The sequence below is a fragment of the Acinonyx jubatus genome, chromosome C1 (genome assembly GCF_027475565.1).
Source record: "Acinonyx jubatus isolate Ajub_Pintada_27869175 chromosome C1, VMU_Ajub_asm_v1.0, whole genome shotgun sequence".
Classification (NCBI taxonomy): Eukaryota; Metazoa; Chordata; class Mammalia; order Carnivora; family Felidae; genus Acinonyx; species Acinonyx jubatus.
In genome coordinates this window covers 157,049,369-157,077,265 of record NC_069381.1, presented here as the reverse complement: position 1 = coordinate 157,077,265, position 27,897 = coordinate 157,049,369, and the positions used below count along the sequence as shown (strand labels likewise).

Below are 27,897 nucleotides of genomic sequence, written 5' to 3'. Positions count from 1 at the left end.
CTTCTGGGGTGCCTGGCTCAGTCATTAGAGCACGGGACTCTTTTTTTTTTTTTTTTGAGAGAGAGAGAGAGTGCACGTGCACAAGCGCATGAGCCTGGGAAAGGGGCAGAGAGAGAGGGAGACAGAGAATCCCAAGCAGGCTCTGCAAAGTCTGCATGGAGCCTGAGGCGGGGCTCGGTCTCATGAATAGTAAGATCATGGCCTGAGCCAAAATCAAGAGTTGGACACTCAACCAACTGAGCCACCCAGGTGCCCTAGAGCATGGGACTCTTGATCTTGGGGTTGTGAGTTCAAGCCCCACGTTGGGTGTAGAGATTACTTACCTACCTACCTACATACATACATACATACATACACACATGTTGAAAACAAAACAAACATTGTTCTTCCTTTCGGGCCAGGGCCTGGCAGGATGGCTCCCTCAAGGAAGGGTGGGGAGAAGAAGAACGGCTGTTCTGCCATCACTGAGGCAGTGACCAGAGAACATTGACAATCGCATGCATGGAGTGGGTTTCAAGAAGCATGCCCCTCGGGCACTCAAAGAGATCTGGAAATTTACCATGAAGGACAGAGGAACTCCAGATGTGTACATTGACTCCAGGCTCAACAGAACTGCCTGGGCCAAAGGAATAAGGAATGTTCCGTACCATTTCCATGTGTGGTTGTCCGGAAGACGTAATGAGGATGAAGATTCACCAAACAAGCGCTAAGCGCTGGTTACTGATGCACCTGTCACCACTTTCACAAATCTACAGACAGTTCATGTGGATGAGAACTAATCGCTGATTGTCAAATAAAGGTATAAAACTTCAAAAAAAAAAAAAAACCCAAAACACCAAGCCCTCAACCCAAAAATATATTGTTTATGAAAAGCTGAATTTTTTTTCTCTAATATCGCTCGGGATCAAGACGAGGCTACTCACTCTCACCGCTTTTATTCAACACAGCACTGGAAGACCTAGCTAGAGCCACCTGGCAAGCGAAAGACTTGCCAGTGACATCCAGTAAAACCATCACGAAGGTTCCTGTTCCAGATGGTGACACAGGAGCATCCTGAACTCACCTCCTCCCACAGACACACCAAACCTACAGCTACCTATGGAACAACTGCCTCTGAAGAATACTCAAAACTGGCTGGGCAACTGTCAGGCAAACAGAAACACTCCTCACCTCAAAGCTGGTAGGAGAGGCTGAGACACAGTCTCACCATAAACCCCATCCCTGGCACGATGGCATACAATCAGGAAGGGATTCAAACCCCAGGGCTTCTCCCTGAGGAGCGAAGCGTTTTTAACGTGACAATGGAGATCCCAGTTTTTCAAACCTGCACCTGAAAGACAGTCCCCAAAGCATCTAGCTTTGGAACGCCAATGGGGCTTGCATCCTTGAGACCCACATGAGACCCGCCCATGGGACCTATGGTGATCTGAGAGACAGCTCTTAAAGGGTTTGCCTCCTCAGACTCACTCGCCCCGGGGCCCAGGGCAGAAGCAGCTGAGGGAGAGGGGCCCTGACTTTATGTGAAAGAGGTTTATTTGTTTATCTTCAAGTATCTGCCTGAGGTGCAGGCAACTAATTTAATCCCTGATCTAGGGGTCTCTGGGGAACTCTCCAGGATGGAGGCTGGGGGGCACCACCACTGCACTCTCTTTCCTTGTTCCAGCTAGTAGGCACCATTTTCACGCTCTGTCCCACTCATTCCAGCTCACCGCTATCCCATGTAAACGAGCTTGCATCCTCCCGAGCCCTGATTTTTGCAGTTGCTCCCCAGGGGATACCTCTGGCCCACCTGACTCTGGTGGCCAGCAGGAATTATGTTCAAGGGTCCCACAGGACTGTAACCAATGGAGAAAGAGCTCTTCAATGGCTGTCACCCTGAGGACACACAGCAAGAGGCAACAGTCCCAGGATCCCAGTCTTTTTTTTTTTTTTTATTGCATTTCTTTATTTTTGAGAGGCAGAGACAGAGTGCAAGTGAGGGAGGAGCAGAGAGAGAGGGAGACATAGAATCTGAAGCAGGCTCCAGGCTCTGAGCTGTCAGCACAGACCCTGACATGGGGCTCGAACTCACGGGCTGCAAGATCATGACCTGAGCTGAAGTCAGATGCTCAACTGAGTGAGCCACCCTAGTGCCCCCCGCCCCAGTCTTTCTGTGAAATAGGCCATTAGCTCATCATCAGGGCTACAGGCTGTGGGATAGGCTTCCAGTTAAGTATACATCTAAGGACTGATGTATATGGAAGGGTGGGAGGGTGAGTGTCAGGGCGCTCTCCCTCTGTCATACTCCCAAGTGTCACTGTCTCCTGGAGGGGAGTTCACACTCATCTGGTGACCTGGTTTTTGTGGCTGCTGCCCAGGGGAGAACACTTGATCACCTGGCTTTGGTGGCCAGCAGGTCTGTGCTCCTGGGCCCCACAGGACTATATTTGGAGAGAAGGTTCTTGGCAGGCTACCACCCTCAGGGCACTGCACAGACAGCGAACTGAAACACGCTCCAAGTCCTTCTGTGAAAGAGGCCTGTTTGCTTTTCCAGGAGCTTCCATCTGAGCACAGGCTTCAGGTCTGGCATATGTGGAGAAGCCTTCGGAAGGGCTCTCAGGGAATGGGGGCCGGTGGGTGGAATCCTGTGCTCGCCCTCCGCCTTACTCCAGTTTATGGGTACCTCCCAAAAAGGAGCTTATACCCTTCTCTGGCACCCCAATTGTTGCAGCTGCTTCTAGGGGATACCTGTAAATCACCAGGCCCTGGGGGCCAGTGGGGCTTGTACTCGTGGGTCCTACAGGGTGATAACCAACAGGGAAAGGGCTGTTAAGTGGCTGCCACCACCAGGGCACAACAAGAGGCAACAGACCCGGGAACCCAATCTTTCTGTTAAAGAGGCTGGTCTATGACCAGAGCGGCAGTCTGAGGGGCAGGCTTCTAATTAAACACACATTGAAGGGCTGACTGTAATCCTTTTCACGGACGTCCCAGAAAAGAAGTACACGCTTGTCTGGTGCCCTGATTTCAGTGCCTGGTGCCTCTGGATCATCTGGTACTGGTGGCCAGAGGGACTCATGCCTGTAGTCCTACACGACTGTAAATATTTGTATTTTTTTTTTAATTTTTTTTTAACATTTATTTATTTTTGAGACAGAGAGAGACAGAGCATGAACGGGGGAGGGTCAGAGAGAGGGAGACACAGAATCCGAAACAGGCTCCAGGCTCTGAGCTGTCAGCACAGAGCCCGACGCGGGGCTTGAACTCACAGAACGTGAGATCATGACCTGAGCCGAAGTCGGACGCTTAACCGACTGAGCCACCCAGGCGCCCCAAAATATTTGTATATTTTAATGGCAGCTGCTTCAGGGCCTGGCTTCCGATCAGCCTGAATCTAAGTGCTAAATGAGATCCTCCCCTCTGTGTGCACGGATGTCCTGGCACACCATTACCTACTAGGAGCCATGAAAAATGAAATAGATTATTTGGAAAATTACAAAGGTTTGAGAGACAGTGAAGAGCTCGGGCAGAGTTGAATGAGGCTCATCTCCTACTCGAGACCACGCCTCCAAAACTGGAGAGGTGGCTATCTTATCCAGTGCACAGAAACGAACATAGCATGTCAAGGAAAATGAAGAAAACGAGGACTACATTCCAAATGACAGAACAAGATAAATCCTCAGAAAAAAAAAATTCTTAATTAAATGGAGAGAAGTGATACACCTGATAAAGATTTCAAAATAATAAAGAAGCTCACTGAACCTGGGAGAATAGAGGAGCACAGCAAGAACTTCAATAAAGAGGGAGAAAACAGAAGGTACCAAACAGAAGTTTTTATCTAAAGCAATTAGGCAAGAAAAATAAAAGGCATCTATAGCAGAAATTGAAGAAGTAAAACTGTCACTATTCGCAGATGACATGATATTATATGTAAGAACTCCAAAGACTTCACCGAAAAATTGTCAGAATCAACAATTCAGTAAAAGTTGCAGGATTCAAAATCGATATACAAAAAAAACAACCTGTTGCATTTCTATTCAGTGATAATGAAATATCAGGAAGAGAAATTAAGAAAAAAATCTCATTTATAATTACATCAAAAGAATAAAATACCTAGAAATAAATTTAATCACGAAAGTGAAAGACACAAATAACTGAAATATATTCTGTGGTTACAGACTGGAAGAACAAATATCATTGGAATGTCCCTTCTACCCAAAGCAATGTACAGATTCAATGCAATCCCCATCAAGTTTCGAACAGCATTTTTCACAAAAATAGACCACACAATCCTAAAATTTGTATGGAACTGCAGAAGACCCTGAATTGCCAAAGCAATCTTGAGAAAAAAAGTAAAGCTGGTGGCATTACACTTTCTGATTTCAAACTACATTACCAACTACAGAAATCAAAACACTATGGTATTGGCATAAAAACAGACACATAGGTCAATAGAACAGAATAGAGAGCCCAGAAATCGATTCATGTAGAGACTGTCAATTCATTTATGACAAAGAGCCAAGAACATACAATGGGGGAAGGATAGTCTCTTCAAGAAATGGTGCTGGGGAAACTGGACAGCAACATGCAAAAGAACGAAACTGGACCACTATATTACAGCATACACAAAAATAAACTCAAAATGGATAAAGTCTTGAACATAAGACCTAACACCAGAAAACTCCTAAGCAGAAAACAAAGGTAATCATCTCCTTGATAGAGGTCTAGAAGAGGACTTTGTGGATCTGACACCAAAAGCAAAGGCAATAAAAGCAAATAAAAGTGGGAGTACATCAAATGAAAAAGTTTCTGCACAGCAAAGGAAACAATCAGCAAAATTAAAAGGCATCCTACCAACTGGGAGAAGATGTTTGCAAATCATATATCTGATGAGAAGTTAACATCCACAGTATATCAAGAACTCAATTCGGTATGGAAACCAATTTGACAATAAATTTCATATATTAAAAAAAAAAAAAGAACTCATTCAACTCAGTAGCAAGAAAACAAACAATCTAACTTTAAAGTGGGAAGATGATCCAAATAGATATCTTTCCAAGGAAGACATTCAGATGGTGAACAGATCCACAAAGAGGTGCTCAACATCACTAACCATCAGGGAAATGCAAATCAAAATTACAATGAACTATCACCTCATACCTGTTAGAATGGCTACTAACAAAAAAGGGGGCACCTGGCAGCTCAGGTCACGATCCTGACCTTGATCATGGGATCAAGCCCCACGTCAGGCTCCACGCTGAACACAGAGCCTGCTTAAGATTCTCTCTCTGTCCCTGTTTCTCTGACCCTCCCCTGTTCATGCACACATTTGCTCTCTCTCTCAAAAAAAAAAAAGACAAGAACAGTAAGTGTTGGTGATGATATGGAACAAAGGGAACTCTCCTGCATTGCTGGTGGGAATGTAAACTGGGAGAGTCACTATGGAAAACAGTATGGAGGTTTCTCAAAAAATTAAAAATACAACTACGAGGGGTACCTGGGTGGCTCAGTCAGTTAAGCATCTGACTTAGGCTCAGGTCATGATCTCACCATTCATGAGTGTGAGCCTCACATCGGCTCTGTGCAGACAGCTCAGAGCCTGGAGGCTTCGGATTCTGTGTCTCCCTCTTTCTCAACCCCTCCTCTTCTCACACTCTGTCTCTGTCTCTAAATAAATAAATAAATAATCAAAAAAAATTTTTAAATGCAACTATATGATCCAAGAATTCCAGTTCTGGGTACTTATCCAAAGAAAATGAAAACATTAACTTGACAAGATACCTGCACCTCCATGTGCACTACAGCATTATTTACAACAGCCAAGGCATGGAAGCAACCAGACTGTCCATCAACAAATGAGAGGATAAAGAAAATGTACGTACACAAGGGAATGGTACTCAACCATAAAAAAAGAAGGAAATCTTGCCAGTTGCAACCACATGGATAGACCTTGAAGACATTATGCTAAGTGAGTAAGTCACACAAAGAAAGACCCATAAGATCTCACTTATAGGTGGAATCTAAAAAAACAAAATGATGGGGTGCCTGGGTGGCTCAGTCCGTTAAGTGTCCAACTCTTGATTTTGGCCCAGGTCATGATCTCACAGTTCATGGGATCGAGCCCTGAGTCGGGCTCCACTCTGACAGGGTGGAGCCTGCTTGGGGTCCTCTCTCTCTCTGCCCCTCCCCTGCTCTGCTTTCCCTCTCTCTCTCAAAACAAATAAACATTAAAAATTTTTTATTTAAACAAGCCAAAACCTCAAAAACAAAGAGAAACAAAGAAACCTCAGGCTCGTGGATACTGAGAAGAGAGTGGTGACTGCCAGAGGCAGAGAGTAGGTGAAATGGGACCAAAGGTACGGTTGTAAAATAAACCATTCATGAGGATGTATGTGCAGGATGGCGACTATAGTTCATCCTGTATTGTATACAAAGTTAAAATATTGAAAGTTGCTAACAGTAGATCTTAAAAGTTCTCATCACAAGGGAAAAATCTGTAACTACCTATGGTGACAGATTTTAAACAGATAGACATCTTGGTGATCATTGTGTAACACATACAAATACGAAAGCATTATTAAGTACATCTGAAACTAATGTTGTTATCAATTTTATCTCAATATAAAATTACGTCACCCCAATCTCTTCATCTGCAAATAAAGGCAAAAGTGTCTAATATATGTTGTTTTCTTCAAGGAAAAAAGTTGAGAAAATTAGACAAGAAGTCAAGATATCTAGTGGTTTTAGCTAGGAATACATTTAAGTAAATCAAAGAAAGATTTTCAAAATGGGAAATAGTATCATTTAAAAGCTATAGATTGCTAGATGACAATTCCAGCCATTACAGTGCTTTTTTTTCCCCTTCCTTCCTTCCTTCCCTTCTTCCTTCCTTCCTTCCTTCCTCTTCTCTTTTTTCTCTCTCTCTTTACAATGCTTTCTTTTTCCTTCCTTCCTTCCTCTTCTCTCTCTCTCTCCTTCCTCTCTTTCTCTCTCCTTCCTTCCATCCTTCCTTTCTACAATGCTTTCTAAACATTTAGAAAATAATGCAGTCAGGGATGCTGTGAAATGGGTACTGATCTAGCCTAGCCTAAAAATCCCTCATAGGCCCTTTCACTCATCCAATAAGAATTTATAGAGCATATATCCTATGCAAGACACTCTTTGAGGCTCTGAGGATACAGAAAGCAGCAGAAAAGTATCCTTGTGGAACATAAAAAGTCTAATAGTAGAGACAGGTGTCAGTTAAGAGAATCACACAAATAAATGTGAAGTTACATTGTGGTAAGACAATAACCTGATGAATGCTACTAAAAAATTAAAAATAGAAAGAGGTCCATAGAAAAAATCAAAGATGTATGCTACTCTAGCATAATAATTTCACTCTAAAAACTCTCCATTTTGGAGATGAAATAATAGGACACAGTCATACCCCCCAAAAATTTCAGAAGCAGAAAAGTATACCTTAGGCTGCAGACTGAGATCATCTGCAATAAAAGATGGCAATACTCCAGGTATTTAGGGCATTCTAATCTGAAGAAGCTAATAGGTTATATTATTGTTGATACTACAATTGTATTCTTTTAATACTTTTGCCAATATTTTATCAAATGCAGTTCCCTCCAGCTACATTCTGTTCTCCTAAGATAAAGCAAAGAGCTGCTAATCTCTGACATGCTCAGATGTTACAAGTATTTTATTTTTTCCTCATTATTGAGAACTTTTATTAATTCCCACAACTTGTTTTAAGTAAAAGAACAAAGATCTGGGCACCTGGGTGGTTCAGTTGGTTAAGTGTCCGATCATGATCTCAGGTTTGTGGGATCGAGCCCTGTGCCAGGCTCTGCTCTGGCAGTGCTGAGACTGCTTGGGATTCTCTCTCCCTCTCCCGCACGCATGTGTATTCTCTATCTCAAAATAAATAAGTAAACATTAAAACAAAAAAGAATAAAGCTCTGAATAGCATCTTTTGAAAGTGAAAATCCTGTCAAGTAAAGACTCTCTTTAGATTCAATTTCTGCCAAGTCATCAAAGTCCTAGAGGGGAAAACAGGCAACAACCTCTTTGATCTTGGTCACAGCAACTCCTTACTTGACATGTCTTAGGAGGCAAGCGAAACAAAAGCTAAAATGAACTACTGGAACCTCATCAAGATAGAAAGCTTCTGCACAGCGAAGGAAACAATCAGCAAAACTGAAAGGCAACTCATGGAATGGGAGAAGATATTTGCAAATGATGTATCAGAGAAAGGGTTAGTATCCAAAATCTACAAGGAACTGAGCAAATTCAATGCTCACAAAACAAATAATCCAGTGAAGAAATGGGCAAAAGACATGAATAGACACTTCTCCAAAGAAGACATCCAGATGGCTAATAGACACATGAAAAGATGCTCAACATCACTCATCATTAGGGAAATACAAACCAAAACCACCCTGAGATACCACTTCACACATGTCAGAATGGCTAAAATTAACAACTCAGGCAACAACAGATGTTGGTGAGGATTTGGAGAAGGGGGAACCCTGTGCAAACCCTTTGCTGGTGGGAATGCAAACTGGTGCAGCCACTCTGATAAACAGTATGGAGGTTCCTCGTAAGTTAAAAATAGAACTACCCTATGACCCAGCAATTGCACTACTAGGTATTTATCCAAAAAGATAAATGCTGATTTGAAGGGGCACCCCCATGTTTATAGCAGCACTCTCAACAATAGCCAAAGTATGGAAAGAGCCCAAATGCCCGTCGATGGATGAATGGATAAAGAAGATGTGGTCTATATATACAATGGAGTATTACTCGGCAATCAAAAAGAATGAAACCTTGCCAATTGCAACTACGTGGATGGAACTGGAGGGTATTATGCTAACTAAAATAAGTAAGTCAGAGAAAGACAAATATATGATTTCACCCATATGTGGAATTTAAAAAACAAAACAGATGAACATAGGGGAAGGGAAGGAAAAATAAGAAAAAAACAGAGAGGGAGGAAAACCATAAGAGACTGTTAAATACAGAGAACAAACTAAAGTTTGCTGGAGGGGAGGTGGGTGGGGGGATGGCCTAAAGGGACGAGGGGCATTAAGGAAGGCACTTGTTGGGATGAGCACTGGGTGTTTTATGTAAGTGATGAATCACTAAATTCCATTCCTGAAATCATGATTACACAGTATGTTAACTAACTTGGATTAAAAAAACAACAACAACAAATAAAGAATAAAAAACATAAGGCCTTCTGCCTTTGCATGAACATGCTATAAAAATCTCTTGATAAAATTATCTATTTCCGAATAAAATCTTGGCCTTGTGGAAAGAAAAGGATTCAATTCCTGCCCATACCTTACTGTTTCCTCTTGAGCAAGACAACTAAACCCCTAATCCTAAAACAAACAAACAAAAAAACATTTTTAGTCTCCCCCCTCCCCTACCTTTGACAGGACCTAATGAGCCTTGAGCTTCTGCTAGAGACAGCAGCAGGTGTGAACAGTCCTTGCCTTTCATCAACCCGGGTCGCATGCCCCGCACACTTCTGCTAGGCACCGCGGTCAGCCCACGGATACAGGCCCCCCCCCCCCCCCCCCCTGCGGGAGAGCTCCTCCCCTGCCTGCTTCTGCGTACTTCCTCTAGGAAGGCATATGCCCCTCCAGCTCCTCTGATCCCTAGATCTCTGTTGAGTCCCTGGCCCAGGGATGGACATGGTGGTGTACAGGCAGGGAGCCGTGCGTGTACCAGACGGACTCATCCTCTCCAGGGCCCCACTGCTAGACTCCGGGTTAAATGAGGACAGATCCTGGTGGTCACTCATTCAGCAGACATTAAGTGCCTGCTGAGTCAGGGGTGTTCTAGATGCTTCAGAGCCAGTTAAACCAGACCCAGTCCCTGCCACCAAGGCAGGGAGGCAGATGTGTGTCAGCCTCCCCTTAAGTGTCCCATTGTAGCACTTTCTCACCTGAGTCCTCTCTTCCTTCACTTCTCTGCCAGTCTGTGGGGACAGAAAGACCCCAGGGGCCAAAGAGAGCTGCAGCCTGGACACAGAAATTCCCCCAGGAGCCTGCCTTTAAACAGCCCCTGTTTGACTAGGCTGATTTAAGTTGGGTTCTTATCACAACTAAGAGTCTTGACGGCTACACTGTCTTATTGTTGAAAAAAAAGGGAAAATAACTGGCATGTTAAATTCTGATTTAAAAAAATTAAGGTACTGTTAGCTCGGTTTGCATTAAGAACATCCCATACGAGGGGCACCTGGGAGGCTCAGCTGGTTAAGTGTCCGACTTGGAATCAGGTCATGATCTCACAGCTTGTGAATTCCAGCCCCACATCTGGCTCTGTGCTGATGGTGCGGAGCCTGCTTGGGATTTTCTCTCTCTCTCTCTCTCTCAAAAATAAGTAAACTTAAAACAGAAAATGCCATATGAGCGCTCACAGGACCCTACACTTACCTCCCCCAGCCCTCCAGCTGCCTGTGTCATCTATGCATGTCCATCAGGCTGTGAGCTGTCCCCCACCCTCCAGTGGCCCAGGTTGTGGCCTCGCTCAAAGAACAAGTTCCTATTTCCACCTGGACACCAGGCCCAGCTCTGCCACCCCTAGCTGGGAGCCCGAGGGAGAGTCCCTCAACCTCTCTGGATTCACCATCTTCATCTACAAAATGAGGAATTGAGGGCAAAGAACTCCAAAGTCTGCGAAGCTGCTTTGCCTGATCCACAGGCATTGGTATGTATGTTTTAAAGCGACCCAGGCAGAAAGGATTGCCTTGGCTGGAGAAGAGGCAGGGGGCTCACCCTGCGGGCTTCTGGCTCTTCCCAGACCTCTACCAGACCAGAAGTTGAAGGTGCTCGCCAGCCACACCTAGAGTAGGGTCCTGGGGGCACCAAATGGGGTGGACTGGAAGGCAGGAGACCTGGGGCATCACAGCACCTCTCTGGACTTCAGTTTCTTTGGAAGGAAGATGAGATCTTAAAGTTTCCCTGGCGTGTCCCGTTCTGGGGTGACTGGCCGCCTTCCCCAGCGGTGCCACGCCTCTCGCTCCTGCTCAGAGGCTGTCAGCAGCTACACCTTGATCTGGTTTTGAAGGCTGTGCTCCATATGATATTTCAGTTTCAAAAGGCTATCTGCTTGCTAAAAAGAAGATTTCCCAAACCGCCGATCTTTATAAAGGGCAAGCTCTTTACTCTCCTGCCAAAACCAAAATAAAACAAAAAACCCTCTCTCAGCTCTCCACTTCGGTGCAGTCTCAGCTCCTTGGCACGGCATCCAAGGCCTTTCAAGATCTGGCCCTGAACCCCTCCGGCGGCAGATGCTGCCCCTGCATACGGCACCCTTCACGATCCGGCCGCCCAGAGCAACCCGGGGTTCCAGAACGCGCCGCGTGCTACATACCTCACGCCAGCGCGGCTGCGGGTCCCTCCGCCTGCAGTGCCGCTCCGGGAGCCCCAGCCGGCCGTCAAAGCCTTCCTGGATCTCCCCAGATGGAAGTTTCCTGCTGCCGTGCTCTCCCAACCCTCCTAACTCATCACACCGGACACTAAATCGCTAACTCACAAGCGGTGTGGTGGAATGCCTTTGGCTGCTGAGACACCTGGGTCCAAACCCACCACTTAGCTGCACTGGGGCCTGCCTGCGAAGCGGGAATATTCGCCCCTGCGGAGCCGTGGGGAGGATTACACTGGGGTGGGAGCACGCAGCCCGGGGCGGGGCCCCCAGGCCGGTCTGCCCACGGAGGCTCAGCTGTGACGGCCACAGCCAGGGCCTAGGGTCAACCTGGGGTTGCGGAGCCAAGGGGACGGTGGAATGGTGGGAAGCAAGACTCCTCCTCACCCTCCTCCCGCACTAGGTGCTCATACTCCAGATGTTTCTTGAAGTATTGGAGGAGTTCACAGGCTTGTGAAGGGCTTTTCCTTTTTATCTTAACAACCCTCAGGTTGACATATTTACTTGAAAATTGTGTTGAAGACTCCTTTTGGAGAATGCACCCAGGCTTTTCTGTATCCCCACCCAGCTAAGCGTCTGCGGTGGAAGGGAAGCAGGGGACTAAGTCCCAGAGTCCCTTTCCAACTAGCAAAAAGCGCCCCCACCCTTGGGGCCGCTCCCGCAATGCCCCAGCCCCGCCCAGGGGCCCTGCGAGGCCGGCCCGGAGACCCCGCGGCCTCCGACGCGGAGCGGCTTTCCCAGGCTCGTGGCGCCACCTGGTGGCCGCGGCGCGCACTGCGGGCCGGGCTCCCTCTGCACGTGGGCGGTGGAGAAACCAGGAATCTCTGGGCGAGAGTCAACGTTAGGCGCCGCGGCCTCCCGGCTTCTGGGGACACAACAGGCCTGGGACAGGACGGACCTACCCGGAGTCAGTTCCTATTCCAGAGCTTTCCGGCTGTACTGTACATTGAGGAGGTTTCTCAACGGTTAAGTGGAGATATCGGTACTACTTGCTGGATGCCCAGTAGAATAAGAACACTCGCTCAATATGGCGCCTAGCACCTGCTGTCAACTCAATACTTCCCTTTAAATGCATTCCTTTTTCTTACTAAAGTTTATTTGTAAAGGAAACTGCTTTAACCTCATCCAAAGCAACTCAGGTTTTCAAAACATGCTAAATATATAGGTATTAACATTAGAAAATAAAACTTTCCTCCACGTATCACACTTAGCAACACCAGTCCATGGGAGCAAGTCCAGAATCTGTGCTTGCCCAAGGTCCCCTCGTTTCTGTCTTCTGCCTCTTTCCACATTCCAAGCACAGTCAACCCTCACTCACCCCCTCCTGGAACACAGCAACGCCAGGGTGTCAGAGATCCCTGTGGGTTTTTTCCCCTTAGGTTATACTATGTGCCTAGAAGAGATTTGAATTTGGAAAAATGAGCTGTCATGCCCTTGCCATTCCAGGAAAACAAAACCAAAAACTTGGCAGAGACCAAGGTGGGTAAATGCCTCGTTTATTAAATGCACCCTGAGCCCCTGTTTCAGCTCTCTAATAAGAGCATCCTCTCATTATTTATGCCCCAAAGCACGCAGGGGTTCAGCTGCTGGTTTCAAATGAAACAATGTTAGAAGGGTGTGTGCTTCTTGTATCTGACAGCTCACATCATTTCCAGAGATCTAAATGCCAAAGCAAGGCAGACTCTTGCCATGTCTATGGGCCTCTCTGCTCAGCACAGCTGTCTGAAGACTTAGGAACATTGCTGACGAAACTGATTTACGAACACAACATTGTAGGGCAGTCACAGTGCAGGTCTATTAAGGCTAATGTGGCTGATAATTCTAACCTAGGGGCCAGTGTTAGAGATTTCTTCGTAGAGAGCTCCCCGCATATATGACCAGCCATATAGTCCTTTTAAATGCTGCCGGAGATCACCAGTCCCCACCCTCCAGGATAGGCAGCCCTGGCCCCGTAAGTCCCATTTCTCCCCTACATGGAAATGATCCTGTTGTTTTTGTTAATTAAAAGGGCATTCAAATGTGTTTTTAAAAGATTGTGGCAATACTCAAGTGTGTAAGAGAAGAAAGAAGTTCCCATCACTCTACCACCAGCCACCCTAAGTTCAAGGGCTCCTCAAACATGCTTCCCCCATAACCTCAGGCAGACTTATTGGCTCCAGTCTTAAGCCAGACCAGCTTGGTCAGAGCTGGGCAAATGTCAGCCACTTTCCTCGAACCAGGACTCGAGGCCATTTAGAGTGGAGGGCAAGAAGGCCATTCAGGAATTCAGGACCTCTTATAACCCACTCCTTGACACCCAAAAAAGAGAACTGGTGATGAATTCCAAGAGTTGGTTGTTAGGTAAATAACTAACAGCTTTGGGGTCCCAGAATTGGCTTCAGGAAGAGGCTGGTGAAACCCGAATTCCTGTCACTGTCCCAATCATCGTCCAGACCTATTTCTCCCCCAAGTTTATTATAGTTTAAGGGACTGCTTAACATTTTGTAAACCTTAGTGTCCATTCTACCATGGTTCATGGATTCAAAATAATTAAGCCCGTGAACAATCTTGTTTTCTGATCCTGGATCCCCCGGGTTCTGGGCCATCTACCTTTTTGAAGCTCCCTTCCAAGAGAATACTTGAGAGACACTGCAAATTCAGATGCCTGTGGGCCAGGTGAGGACCCTGGCAAACTCAAAGATTTAGGCTCATGGTGGGGTGGCGTGGAGGGGGATTGTTTCCTTGCGGGACTGAAAAATCCCAGATCTTGGGACTTTCTGAGAAACCAGAAATCTGGATTTATGTGAAACTTTCTGATTTTTAAAGTTGGCAATTAATTCACATTTTAATATATACAGGGCAGTTCAAAGGAACCATGTCTGTGGGGATCGGTGGGGAGCCAGTTTGCTACCTCTTGTTCACCTGGCAGATTGTCCTGCAAAGGGCTGGCTCAGTAACTTTTTTTTTTTTTTTTTTAAAGAAAACTGAGTTCATTCATTTTTTTAAGTAATCTCTGCACCCAACGTGGGGCTTGATCTCACTACAAGATTAAGAGTCACATGCTCTACTGATCGAGTCAGCCAAGCACCCCTATTCACCCCACCAGCAGCGAGCAGGTACCTGAGTCCCAGTGGCCTTCGCGGACCAGGGTCCTGTTTCTGTTGTCAGGAAATACTGTGCAACCTCAGCTCTGCTAACACTGAAAGTCCGAGGGCCCAACCCCACTGGTGGATGGCTTTCTCATGTTACGTTTGAACTGGTGAAGTGGGCAGAGGGCACCCACATTCACGGAACTCCCTGGAGAGGCACCTTTTTCTGCACCCAGCCCTCAGCTGCTCTGTAACAGATAGAAGCTCTGTCCCCGTAAATGGTGCATTCCTTCCACTGCCCCCCAAACCAGAGCCCAGGATGCTACCAGTCTGAGGGTGGTCCCACGCACTCTTCCACTGTCCTGTGGTTCTGGTGTTGGAAAAATTGGCCTTGGCTGTTAATCTCCCACTCTTCTATTTAGTCAAATTCGCTCATATGCAAGAAGCCTATAAAGGAATATGTTGGTTAGCAATACAGGAGGCTCTTCTTCCTAGGTCTAATGCAAAAAATACCAGCAGTAAGCGAGTCCCTTAACATGTGCGTTTTGCTAAGTGCTAAAATATCTTAGTAAACAATGATCTTTGTGTTGTCTTATTACCTCCCCAAGCTCTGGACTGCCAGAGTGGGAACAGGTTCGGTGTGGAAGAGAAATGTGTTTAGCGGCTCTCATCCTCTGGGAGGCTTTTCAAAACTCCAAGGGCCCAGGAATCCATACTCTAATTGAGATGATTCTAATTGCAGCTGAGGTTGAAATGCTATGCTTACCAGGTGGTCTGATAAAGGGAAGGCCTTCACCTTCAGGCCAAGGCAGAGCCATCCCTGAACCTTAACTGGTGTCTCACAAATAAGAAAGGTGTTTTTCATTGCATTTCCTTTTTCAATGGTCAGGCAAATGAGCTAAACGTGGCTGTTCTTGGTAAGTGTGCTTAATAATGAACTAAGGATAAAACAGGAACAAAGCCCAAAGGGGAAAGGGGAAATCCTCCTCACGGTCTTAGCTACCAAAGATGCCTCTGGGTGACAGCAGCAAGTCAATTTCTTCCATCCACCCTGAAGGGGCTGCTGCTGACGCTCCAGCCTCCCGTCTGCTCCCGCCTCCCAGCCGCTAGACAAGCTTTCTCAAATGCAGATCTGAGCTTGTACCCCTTCAGGGACCCCTGTTTTTAAGATAAAGCCCTAACTCCCCGGCCTGGCACTCGGGGCCCCCTGTGCACTCTACTCCTGGCCATTCCTCAAAGACTTCAGACTCTCCCTAACCTAGGTTTCTGCCTCCTCCTTTGCCTGAGTAACTCTTCACGTCAAAGGTCATCTCAGGAACCTTCCCGCCCATCTCCCCAGCACCCTCACCGGACTGCCTCTTCTGGCTCCACCGAATCTTAGCGCCAACGGTGGTGCTGCACAGGGGCCACACCAAGGGCTCAGTCCAGTCCCACAGGGGGGCAGCAGGGCTGCTCATCCGGCCTCACTAGTTCCTCTTCTTCCTCCTAATAGCTGGGCACAGGGCAGGATAAAGACCTCACTTCTTTGCTTCCCCTTCAGGGAGAAGAGGCCATGTAACTCCACACTGGCCAGGAGGATGCAAACCACAGGGCTGTGTGACACTTCTCTGAATTATCCCCAACGCAAAGGGGGATGTACCTTTCTCTTCTTCTGGCTGGGGCTCCACCTGCCATCCGGGTCCACGGGATGACCATGCAAATGGAAAAAGAACACTCTCCAGAACTACAGATAGGGGCTGAGGTCTCTGACGTTCTTAACGGACCAGTCCTGCCTCTACCAGACTATCTCTATTGAACTCGGGAGAAAAACTTTCTTGTTTAAGCCTCCATTATTTTCAGAATATTTGTGATAACTGAGTTTATTCCAAACATCCTCCACCATCACTGCCTCAATCGTGTCTCTCTTGTGTGAACTTGGGAACACTGAGTGATATAGGGAGTTCAAAGGTAATTCTGAGTGCATGTGATCCTTCCACCAAGGGCTGGCCAGAGAGCTCATCTCCATGGTTAGAACACTTCAGGACTGCCCTGAGGCCTGACACACCCCACACCCCAAGCTCTCTTCGCTACGCAGCCACAGTAAGTGGCTTCCTGGCAGGGACACGTATCTTTTATATCTGTGTCTCTGGGCCCAGTACAGGGTCCCTACTTCCATAAACACTGAATCTGGTTTTCCAGAAGGAAGCAGGGAGTATGTAAAATACGTGTTTCGCACCTCAGGAAGATCCAATGAGCCAACATAGACCAACTCTGTGCCTAGCTTCCAAGCGAGTGCTAAGAATCCCTCTCTCTCCAGAGCTTAGTGTTTTATATATGCTTATGTTCCTTTTTCTGGGAAGACGGTCCAGGGCTGTGATCATTCTCAAATGAGAACTGTGACCTCACAAGAGTTAAGAATCACTGCATTGGAAGAGCTGCTGTTTTTGTTTTTTGTTTTTTAATCACTTTTAAAGCGTAAAACTTACTTGCTTTCCACTAAGGTATCTCCTTGACATTTTAAAAAATATGAGCATCTTTTAGAAAGTAATAACAACTTGCTCACCTCTTCCTATACTGGAAAGTAAAAAATCATATAACATTTAAGTATGCTTGTGAATATTTTTCCTACCAGTTACAAGCTCTTGTTAAAAAAAATAGGATTGCTAACTGAAATAGTCTAGAATTATATTTACAATGCAAACAGAAGAAGCTAGTGCTCAGAGCTGGAGCCTTCTTTTATCATTCAGCGTGAAGTACAAACCTGGTTCAGTAGTGGATATATCCTAAAAATTGGCTGGTGCTGGGCCCCCCGTTAGAGGCACGAGGTTGGCGCTGGCAAGTCTAGCTTCCGGCTGAGCGGTCGCAGCTCAATTACACGTGCTGGGCCCTTAGCAACATTCATGCTACTACCAGGTCAATAACTGATGAACCTCTTTTGTCTTATTTAAAAAACAGATATAATATGCATTTAATTTCATTCAATAAATCAATTCCACTTAACTTACCATCGCTTAGAAAACTTGGGAGAGAGCCAACAAAAGACATGAAAAATTACATTAAAGATGTGCGACATACTTGAGAGTAACAAGTGCATACATGGCAATTAGGAGTTGTCATTTAAATGCACCACAAGAAGAAAAATAAAATTACTGTAATTTATTGCTGAATCTATGCTTGTCCAGTATAGCTATAATATTAGAAGTAGCCACAAAGTGCCACCTTCTGGTTTAAAACTGTGCAGCATTTCCTTTATTTCTTTTTAAATGCCATTTGATGGTGGACGTATAAAGCAACAGCAGCAGTTACAAAATGTTGTCTGAGTAATTCTGAGAGCTCTAAACAAAGATCTGTGAATAGGCTGAATAAAAAGATGTCCAATTCATAGTGCACACTGTGTAACTTTAACAAACATCTTTAGTTGGAATTTTCGTGTAAACCTTTAGAGATTGACTCACAGAAACCAAAAGTAAGATATCTGTTCCTTTCACGATTTAAGTGAGGTCGTCGGCATTCTCAAAAACGACTTACAAAATACGAGAAATGTTGCATGTGAGTACTAGGCATAAAATATTTCATTTTCTTACAGGAGGAGCAGCAGGGGGACAGGGAGCCTCGTGGATGCCCTGTCACCTTTCCCAAAGATGTGTACCCCCACGAATGGCAGTGGAAACCTGGCAGCAAGCCACTCTTAAATTCTTTTTGGTTGTTTTTAAAATACAAGCACTTTCTGACATTTCCCTCCCAGCCTATGAGCCCCACCCTGACTTGGCAGGATACAAGCCCACGTCCTCTTCCTTAGTTTTCCCCTTAGAATTATTTACAGGATGCCTACAGATACGGTACAAACTAGTATGAAATTAATGAGAGTTTGCATTTCCAGACACGCTCCTGTGGTTAGACAAAGCCCACCACACCAATTCCGAAGACCGGTTCAAAGTTAAGGTGACTCGGAGGCACTTGCATCCGTAACTGCAGAAGCAGGCTTCTCGCCGGCTGGGCTGGATTCGCAGACTCTGTCCTCAACAGTGGTGGGGGCCTTGGGAGTGAGGGGCGTCACATCCGCGGTGGGTGCGGAGGCAGCGTCTGCCTTTGCAGTGGTTGTGACAGGGTCGGAGGGTGGGCTCCCGGTGGGTGCGAGGGAGGGCAACAGCTCCCCTGAGCTTGCTGCAGAAGACACCTCTGGAACCAAAGGGAATGACGGAAGGAACTCGGATGGCATGGGGAGAGGTGCAATGCCAGGTAAGTTTCGGGGAGGCAAGGAAGGAAGAGGTGGCAAACCTAGGACAAAAACGGCACAGATCATACATCCTCCCGGCACTGAAAGAGCAGCTGTCATCATCACATGACTGTTTTTATTTGCATTTCATTAAGGAAACTGAAGCCAAGGAGAGATACCACAAATCGCAACTTCTGCTTATCCTCAGGTGGAGGCCAGGACAGTTAGGGTTAGATATCCAATCCAAGACCAGCTGGCCAGAAGGAAAGGTTCCCGCCTTCCAGACTCCACAACCTCCATGTGACTCAGCCAGTTCAAAGAAGAAATGATTCTCCCCGTTAGGACAGGCAGAAGCCCACCTGGCAAGCAATGCGGCTACACTAGTGTTGGACGTAACTCCCCTTCAGTCAGGCAAGCCCCCAGCTGAGTCAGAGGGGCCCTCTGGACAGAAACAGGAAGAGGAGATGGGCCAGCCTGGGGAGGGAGGCGCTTGTTCTGTAGCCTCTTCCCTTAGCCTCACCTCACCGTAAGCACTCAGCCTCTGTTCAAGCCCTCTGATTGACTGGTAACCATTACGCTTGGTGGGCTCAACGTGAGGATTTTAAAATGGAGAATGAAGGAAAAGAGCGTTGCTTTTTTAAGAAACAAAGGAACAGCAGAAGGTACGATACATTCAGAGCAACCACCGGGCTGGTGAAAACCTCAATGCTCTTAGGGTCTGTTAAGTCGAGGAAAGGGCGGATGAAGCCAAGAATATAGGGCACAATAGAAAAAACAAAAGGAGTGGTAAGACAGGGTAAACATGAGGGTTTACTAGTCTTCCTTTTTTTTTTTTTTTTTAAACTACTGGGCAGAAAGTAAATGCGTCCATGAGGACAGGTGATGAATACATACAGATGGGGACGGCACAACGGGGACAGCTACGACCGAAGACAGAAACACGACCGTGCACACTCCCTGACATCACCATTTCAGGGGCCTAGCTACTGAAATGAGCAACTAGTAGTTGCCTTGACATGCGGTCCTCTCAAAGTTGAAGGAGAGCTGGGTAATCATTAACTGGAAGAACAGACTTGTGGGCCACTCTGCTGCTTCATTTTCATCAGGGCATAAAATCTGAGCGTAAATACTTGGGAGTATCTGCCAGCTTAACTATGTGTAGCTAAAGTCTCTCTCAGTTTTTATCATAAAAACATCTATTAGTAACAGAGAATACGTATCAAATAACAACAAACCCAGCCAGCTGAGCAAGGGTGACAGTTTCACAGCCCACGTTTCTGGTCTTGGCTACTCAAAACAAACACCGCTGGTGGCAGCTACCCAAACGCGAGGAGTCCATTCACTTGCGCTGGGTGAATGCACACCTTCCGTACAGTTCGCTCAAAGCAGCACCACACTGCTGTTCTTTATTTCTACAACTGGCCTTTCTGGTATCTGGGCTGTCAGGGTGCAAGGAGAGGAAAATGGAAGAGAGGCGGCCAAGTAGAGGAGAATCACAAAAATATTCTTCCTCTTTTTTAAGCTTTTTAAACAAAAAAAATAGTATTTATTTGAAGCAGCTGAAATTTGTTCAACTGATCTGCCCTTTCCAGAAAAAACTGCAATAGAGGATCTGCTTTCCTGGGTAAAAGCTTTTTATTTAGACAGAGTCCTAGGAAGGCAAGATGGGCCACATACCCGCGTTCACCAATTCTGGTAAGCTGACGCCTGGCATGACGTGCGGTGTAGGGAGGTTGAGGTTGGGGAGGGCGGGCAGGTTAGGTAGTCCTGCTGGTAAAGGCATCAGACCTAAAGAGAAGGCAGAGAACAAATGATAAAACCACTTCCTCCGGGGAAAACATTCAATCCTCATGTTTTGAAAAAAATACTACCCACTTCAAATTGAGAACACCAGAAGTCCACTTACTGTGGGGCAGTTCTGTATCATAACATTCACAAAACAACAAAGCTTACTATGTGAAATGTCTTTCTGTACCTAAGTGATTAGATGGCTAAGTAGGTAAGGCTTAAAAGACACTCGAGTACCTCCAAACCCAAGAGCAAGAACGACGATGGCCTGAGTGTCGCGGGGAAGAGCTGATTTATGTCAGCAAGTACGGTAGTAAACGGAATTAAATTTCTCTTTGAATGGCTGAGGTTCACAATCCTTCTGGCTTTTTAATTTTTTTCTGAAATAATTTCAGACTTACAGTTGCAAAAGTAGTTTATATAACTATAATATATATATATACCTTATATATATATATACACACACACACACACACACACCTTTCACTCAAATTCCCCACATGTCAACATTTTACCACATTTCTTTACCACTCTCTGTGTGTGTGTGTGTGTACACACTTGGTTAATCACTAAATATGTGTGTGCAATGACATCTTCAGTCATACAATTAAAGGCTCTCATGATGCAAGTATATTTGATCCCTGAAATAACAGTGTTTGCTAATAACACCGTTATCCCTGAAATAAGATTGTTATCTGATGGGTGAAGAAACTTGGTCTTCACTGGGAACAGTAAGAAATAAACACAAATCTAACTTCATGTTAAAGCTTCTAAAGAAGCTAATATGGAATGCTCTCTTTCAGCACAGAACTTTTGCATATTCCTTCTTCCTGCCTCACGCTGCACTGGAGGCATAGCTGGCTGAGGACAAGGAGCCTGGGGCTCAGAAGTTAACAGCTGGTGACTGACAGCTCACTGCTACTTACTCTCATTTATCACAAAGTTATAGCAAAGATAAAATGAGATGAAAAGACATAAAAAGTCACCACAGAGGTATACGGTTTTTCCCACGGTTTTTTAAGGTGCACAATATTACTAATGCTATTATCACTACATACATCTCCAGTCTCCTGCTGCTTACCTGGTAATGTAGTAGCTGGATTCATTGGTGGCACAGAAGTGAGGGACTGGCTTACTTGTGGTGGCAATAATGGTACTGTTGGTACACCTAAAACAAAAACACGATCTTAAACAAAATTTCTAACAAATTCAGCTGACAAAGAACGGAGACACTTTATTAGGACCGTCTTCAGACCCCTTCCCTCACCACCATGGTAGGGTCTTCATTCCTTGGGACTCATTCAGGCCCGGCTTCTGGCTGCTTCACCGACTGTCTTAGCTGATCTACATACTCTGCCTGCGGCCTTTAACAAAGACTGTTAGCAGAGTCTCGGCTAAGAGGGCGGGAGGCTCTGCAAACCCACCCCAGCTAAGCTCACTGGACAAGAATTTTATACCTGACATAAGGCTAGATTAGAAAACTGTTTTACAAATTCAGAAATGAGACTCGAGGATTCTAGCCAATCTCTACAGGGCTCCTGAACTAGAATGCCCCATAAACCTAGGGCTGCTGGCGGGGGGGGACCATGTGCCCTTTGAAACCATGAATGCTGGTCTGTGAAAGGGGAGAAGATGCAGATGGCCTGGAAGAGACAAGAGAGCATGTGGGCCTCCAGAGATGGAGAGAACGACCTGGCTTCCTGAATTTCCATTTCCTTTTGATCTACAGGCTCTGTGACACTCCTCTGAAGTCTTTTTACTGATGTTATTAGCTTGAGAAGGTTATGTTCTTCAAATGCAAGTAACTCTTAGGATTCTACATAATAAAGGTTATCTATTAATGTCTACCACCTACTCATGCTAGAGGCTTTGCTGTTATCCAAACAATAGTGCACACGGAGTCCAGATTTTCTTACAGAAATGTGCTTAAATATGGCAGCAGGAATGAACTGTGCCTAAAAGCATGAAGCAACCCTTTTCATATAATTACTTTTTCATGTATTTACTTTTCTGCAGAAATTGGAGGCATGTAAAAGAAGAAGAGGGTTCTTTGCTTTCATCAGATTCTCATGAAAGTTGGTTGACTACTATGTTTGTTCATTAATTCCAGCTTTTTGGGGGCACCTACGGTATCTGTATATACGTTAGACATTGTTCTAGGCACTGAGGCACTCTACAACATAAAGAAATTAGAAATCACTACCTTCAGGATATATTCTAATAATGGACAGGAAAAGGGACACAGAGATTGAACAAGTAAAATAACCAATATGCAAAATGGTGGGAGTTCTCTGCAGAAAACTCAAGCAGGGGAGGGGACAAGAAATGTGAGGGTAGCAAATGAGGGAGGGTAGCAAAAAGGTCACCTGATTAATGCTATTTCAAAACGATATATTCATTTTCTAAAATTTCATAATCCAAAAATTTTCAAATCTATACAGGAGTTTTCTTTTTTAAAGATACTTTTAATGTTTCTACAGTTACTGCTTGGGCTACTTTGCAGCAAATTACTTAAAAGCAAAGATGGGTAAGTAAATGCCTAACAAAAAGTGGGTTCTCACATGTCACACTGCAAGAATACTCAATTTTTTAACTGATTTATTCAGAGTGAAAATGTTGATTGCAGTCTGAGTACTGCTTTATTTACATTTCTATCTTTTAATATTCAAGAAGCCATTTCTCCACAGCGTAATAAGGCCAGGGATCCCAGCACATGCTTTTAAGATAACACAAGTGTAACCATAACGTAGTGAGGGAAGATATGGTCTGCTCCCGTGGCAGTTACACCAACCCACCTTTACTAAGTCTATTCAGGAATAAACTAGAGGACCATCTGATGGAATGTAAGGAAAAAACCCACAATATAAAAACAAGATGCCAACACCGCTCAAGTGAAATAAACTTTAAATTGGATCCCAACTGGATCTATGACTTGATATTGATGACATTAATATTTAATTTCATCTAGGCAATGTTCTAAAACTGGATTGTGATGATGACTGCACAACTTCATAAATTTACTAAAAATCATTGAGATGTATGCATACAGTGAGTTAACCTTATGGTATGCAAATTATATTGTAAAAAAGCTAGGGAAAAAAAACAAGCAAATGGTAGGGGGTAGAGAGGTGTATCACCATATTGAAAACTGGTGAAGCTGGGTGTTGGGGGTTTCACAGTACCATACCATCTATTTTAGACTATTTGAAATTTTTAATTATAAAAAGTTGAAATTTTAATGTTTATTTATTTTTGAAAGGGGGGGGAGAGGGAGAGAGGGAGGGAGGGAGTGAGGGGGGGGGGAGAGAGAGAGAGAGAGAGAGAGAGAGAGAGAGAGAGAGAATCCCAAGCAGTTTCTGTGCCATTAGCACGGAGCCTGATGCAGGGCTTGACCCCATGAACCATGAGATCATGGCCTGAGCCGAAATCAAGAGTTGGCTGCCCAATCAACTATGCCACCCAGGTGCCCCCAAAAATTGAAATTTTAAATATTATCTAGAAAAACACATCTTTGGGAAATAAAATGAAGACTCTGAAAAGGGCTGGGATTTGAACCAAAGGGACCAATTGCAGAAATAAACTGTTGAACTTAACTGCATCTTGGTGAATACATTCTATGTCCGTTCCAGAACAAAGCCAAGTATGAACAAATTTTGAACGCAAATATTTAAAGGAGCTCAAGAATAAAAGGTATTAATGAAATACAACTAAACTATGTCAGTATTTCTTTTCCTTCCTCAGTATTTAATTAAATAATATACTCTTGGTATTATCAAGAAACAAAACCAGAAAACAGGAGATTTTTAAAAAGGCAAGAGAAAAGTAAACTCTACCAACCTACCAAGCTAAGATCTATGTCATGTGATGAAGCAATCTCACGTCTAGGAATATAACCAAGAAAAACGAAGACATAGGTCCATGTAAAAACCTGTACACAAATGTTCTTGGCAGCATTATTCATAACAGCCAAAAAAGTAGAAACCACCTCAATGTCCCTCAACTGATTAATGGATAAACAAAATGTGGCATGTCCATACAAAAGAACATTATCTAGCCATTAAAAAGGAAGTATTAATATATGATACAACATGAAGGAACCTTGAGAGCATTATTCTATGTGAAAGAAGCCAGTCACAGAAACCATGCATACTGCATGAAATGTCTATATTAGGAAAATCCACAGAAAGAAAGATTAGGAATTGTCTAGGCCTGAGGGGCTGGGGAAAAACAGTAAATGACAGACACAGGGTATAGAGTTTCTTTTGGCGTAATGAAATGTTCTAAAATTGACTGACATGATGGTTGCACAACTTTGCACAAATACACTGAAAAAAAATCCCACTGAATTGTATACTTTCAAAGGGTGAATTGTATGGCATGTAAATTATATCTCAATAAAGCTGCTGGAATAAAAACTGAAACAAAAAATGACTGTATTAGGTAGAACGAGAAATAGAGAAAAGGAGGAAGACATGTATGTGTCCCCTGAGCAAGACTGAACCCTCTAGGAAGAGAACGTTATCCTGCTCACTTCTGTTATCTCCAGCGTTTACTATCCAGGGGATACTGCAAACATTTGTTGAGGAAATAGAGCAAACAGAATTTAAAGGTACAGTCCTGACTCTACAACTTGTCTAAAATACACTGAGAAGTGGTTTAAATGCAGGACATATCTACAATTTTCAAAGTACACTGGCATTAATTTTTAAAATCTATGGCTTGAGGCAGAAAAGAAGATCATGTAAAACAAAGTAAGTTGAAAAGAGAATAGATTTTTCTGCTCACCCGTACTGAGAACATTACTGACAGCTGGTGGAGTTGAGCTAATAGAAAGTCCAGACAGTCCCTGTTCAATTTCTGTAGTTCCTGGTGGTGACAAAGATGGAGGATTAACTGAGGACAGCTGGACCTGCCAAAAAAAAAAAAAAAAAAAGAAAGAAAAACCACTCAGGTTTATTTCAAAGAAAATATATACACTGTCTCTCACTGGTCCTACAGATACCGTTTTTGTTTGTTTTAGTTTTATTTAAATTCCAGTTAATATACAGTGTAATATTAAATTTCAGGTGTACAATATAGTCATTTAACACTTCCACACAACATCTGGTGCTCATCACAAGTGCACGCCTTAAACCCCATCACCTATTTAACCCATCCTCCCACCCTTCTCCCCTCTGGTTACCGTCAGTTCTCTGTAGTTAAGAGTCTGTTTCTTGGTTTGCCTCTTTTTCCCTTTGCTCACTTGTTTTGTTTCTAACAGGTACCTTTTTTGATCATACTAGCTGTCAACGTTTTCACCTGGCACTTCTGCCTTCAGACACTCCTTCCTATTTTTGTTACATGTCAAGGACCACGTGCTATAAACATCTTCCCATCCGGTCACTTCCAGTCTCTGGACACGTGGCATCTCCCCCATTACACACACTGTTCTAGCTACTCCCACCCTAGGAGGAGATTCTACATTTTCCTCCTTCACAGATGCCCAAAACTCATTTTACTCCACCTTGAAAACACTGCTTTTCTCTTCTCTGAGTTCTCAGCCAGTTGTAACTTTCATCGTTCCCGGAAGAAGTCAGCTCAAAGTCTTAATGCGGAATGGAGTCCTTAAAAGTTTCTCAAGATGTCTAACCCTTCAGTCCACCTTATCTTTTCTCATCAATGAATCAATGTGGCAGCCAGACCCCCACCTTCTGGGGTGGGGGAGGGATAAATCTATATGGAGTCTATGGATGGGTGCATGGGTGGTTTCATCTCTGGATACTCCAACTTCCGCCAGCTCCAGTGCCCTCTAGCCCTTTTCCCTAGCTGCCATTTCAGCCTCTGGTCTTCCAGACTGCCCACAGAGGCTTATCTGGGGCAGAAACCACAGATGAGGAGCAGCAGATTAACATGTAACTACATGGGCTCTGGCTGTCAGTCAATGGCAGGGGTGGGGAGTGAGGAAAGGTTACACTTCCCTGTAGCCTTTTTTCTACTTTCTTTAGAACTGATGCTAGTGGTGGCAGCCCTTTCTTTCTTTATAGCTGTAGCATTTTCCTTCTGGAAGTTTGGTTTTTATTTAGTCATGCAGACAAGAGTTAACTGTCCTTTGAGGCTTTCATAGAAAGCATGCTAAAAGCCTGGGGCGCCTAGGTGACTCAGCTGGTTAAGAGTCCAAGTCTTGGGGCGCCTGGGTGGCTCAGTTGGTTAAGCGTCCGACTTCAGCTCAGGTCACGATCTCACGGTCCGTGAGTTCGAGCCCCGCGTCGGGCTCTGGGCTGATGATGGCCCAGAGCCTGGAGCCTGCTTCCGATTCTGTGTCTCCCTCTCTCTCTGACCCTCCCCCATTCATGCTCTGCCTCTCTCTGTCTCAAAAATAAATAAACGTTAAAAAAAAAAAAAAGAGTCCAAGTCTTGTGGTTGCGGTCATGACTGGGGTCTGTACTGACAGTGTGGAGACTGCTTGGGATTCTCTCTCCCTCTCTCTCTGCCCCTTCCCCACTCTCGCACTCACACTCTCAAAATAAACATTAAAAAAATAAATAAAAAATAAAAGCCTGTTAAGCCTGTACAAATACCTTATCCTTAAAAAGTCTTACTTTGATCTTGTAAGCATCCCCACACAGCATCTTGCTTTGTTTCTAGTTCAGTTTCTTGAAAGATTAAGCACCAGCTATCATTACCACCTTACCACCATTTGCCCTCCATCCTGTGACTTGATCTCTGCCCGCTGCCAGTCTCTGAAAGTGTCCTAGCCCAGAACATGTGTTTGTCACTCCTTCTCTAACCTGACTTCTCTTAATTTTTCTTGATGCTTTGTCCTCCCTTTGCATTTCTGTCTTCCCTTTGGACTTCCTCTGTCGGATCCCTGTTTTCCTGGATCCCCTTTCTGCCCATCCATTTAAATATTAGGAATGTTCAAGATTCTAACCTCAGTCCTCTGATCCACCAGGCCCAATCCCTCAATAATTTTTATCGCTGCTCATTAGGTTAAATTACCCTCTCTTTGCTGATGATTCCCAAATCTGTATGTCTAGTCTTGTCCTCGTTCCTGAAATCCAGATCCACAGGCTATCTACCTGGATATCCTACAGGAATTTCAAATTCAACATGGTCAACACTTTACTCCTCTCTTACCCTATCTCCATTACTGCTACTACCACACACACTGACACTTGACTCGTTTTAGCAAAAACTTTATACATCATCAGGTAGTAAAATTATCTCACCTCTGTAAATCCATCTTTAAGAGGAGTAATAGGTGTACCAGTCATCTGTCCAGGAAGAGAAATTTTCTTCCCTTCTTCAAATGGGCGTGTTGGTATTCGATGCAAATAACCATATCCAATGCCACATCCTAGGCTGTGAAAATATTTTTATTTCTTAAAGTTATTGTTATCAATCACAGCTTGCATTTCACTGAGGTTTGGAAATACAAAACCAAATTCCCATTCTTTTAAG

General features: G+C 44.6%; 1 protein-coding gene and 2 long non-coding RNA genes across 3 annotated transcripts in view; 1 reads left to right on the top strand and 2 right to left on the bottom strand.

The window, feature by feature from the left end:
- The window catches only part of LOC128314063 (uncharacterized), a 49,885-nt gene extending 36,995 nt beyond the window's left edge, over window positions 1-12,890 (bottom strand). The window contains exon 1 of the long non-coding RNA XR_008295434.1: window positions 11,356-12,890. This is a non-coding gene — a long non-coding RNA (uncharacterized LOC128314063). The remainder of the gene's footprint in view (window positions 1-11,355) is intronic.
- The window catches only part of LOC128314062 (uncharacterized), a 263,838-nt gene extending 237,035 nt beyond the window's left edge, over window positions 1-26,803 (top strand). Inside the window, exon 2 of the long non-coding RNA XR_008295433.1 lies at window positions 26,667-26,803. This is a non-coding gene — a long non-coding RNA (uncharacterized LOC128314062). The remainder of the gene's footprint in view (window positions 1-26,666) is intronic.
- The window catches only part of GORASP2 (golgi reassembly stacking protein 2), a 32,584-nt gene continuing 22,281 nt past the window's right edge, over window positions 17,595-27,897 (bottom strand). The window contains exons 6-10 of the mRNA XM_027055512.2: window positions 27,666-27,798; window positions 25,243-25,366; window positions 21,539-21,625; window positions 20,347-20,457; window positions 17,595-18,731 (exon numbers count right to left, since the gene is read on the bottom strand). Coding sequence (XP_026911313.1) covers window positions 18,391-18,731; window positions 20,347-20,457; window positions 21,539-21,625; window positions 25,243-25,366; window positions 27,666-27,798 — 796 coding nt within the window. The 3' untranslated portion in view covers window positions 17,595-18,390. The remainder of the gene's footprint in view (window positions 18,732-20,346; window positions 20,458-21,538; window positions 21,626-25,242; window positions 25,367-27,665; window positions 27,799-27,897) is intronic.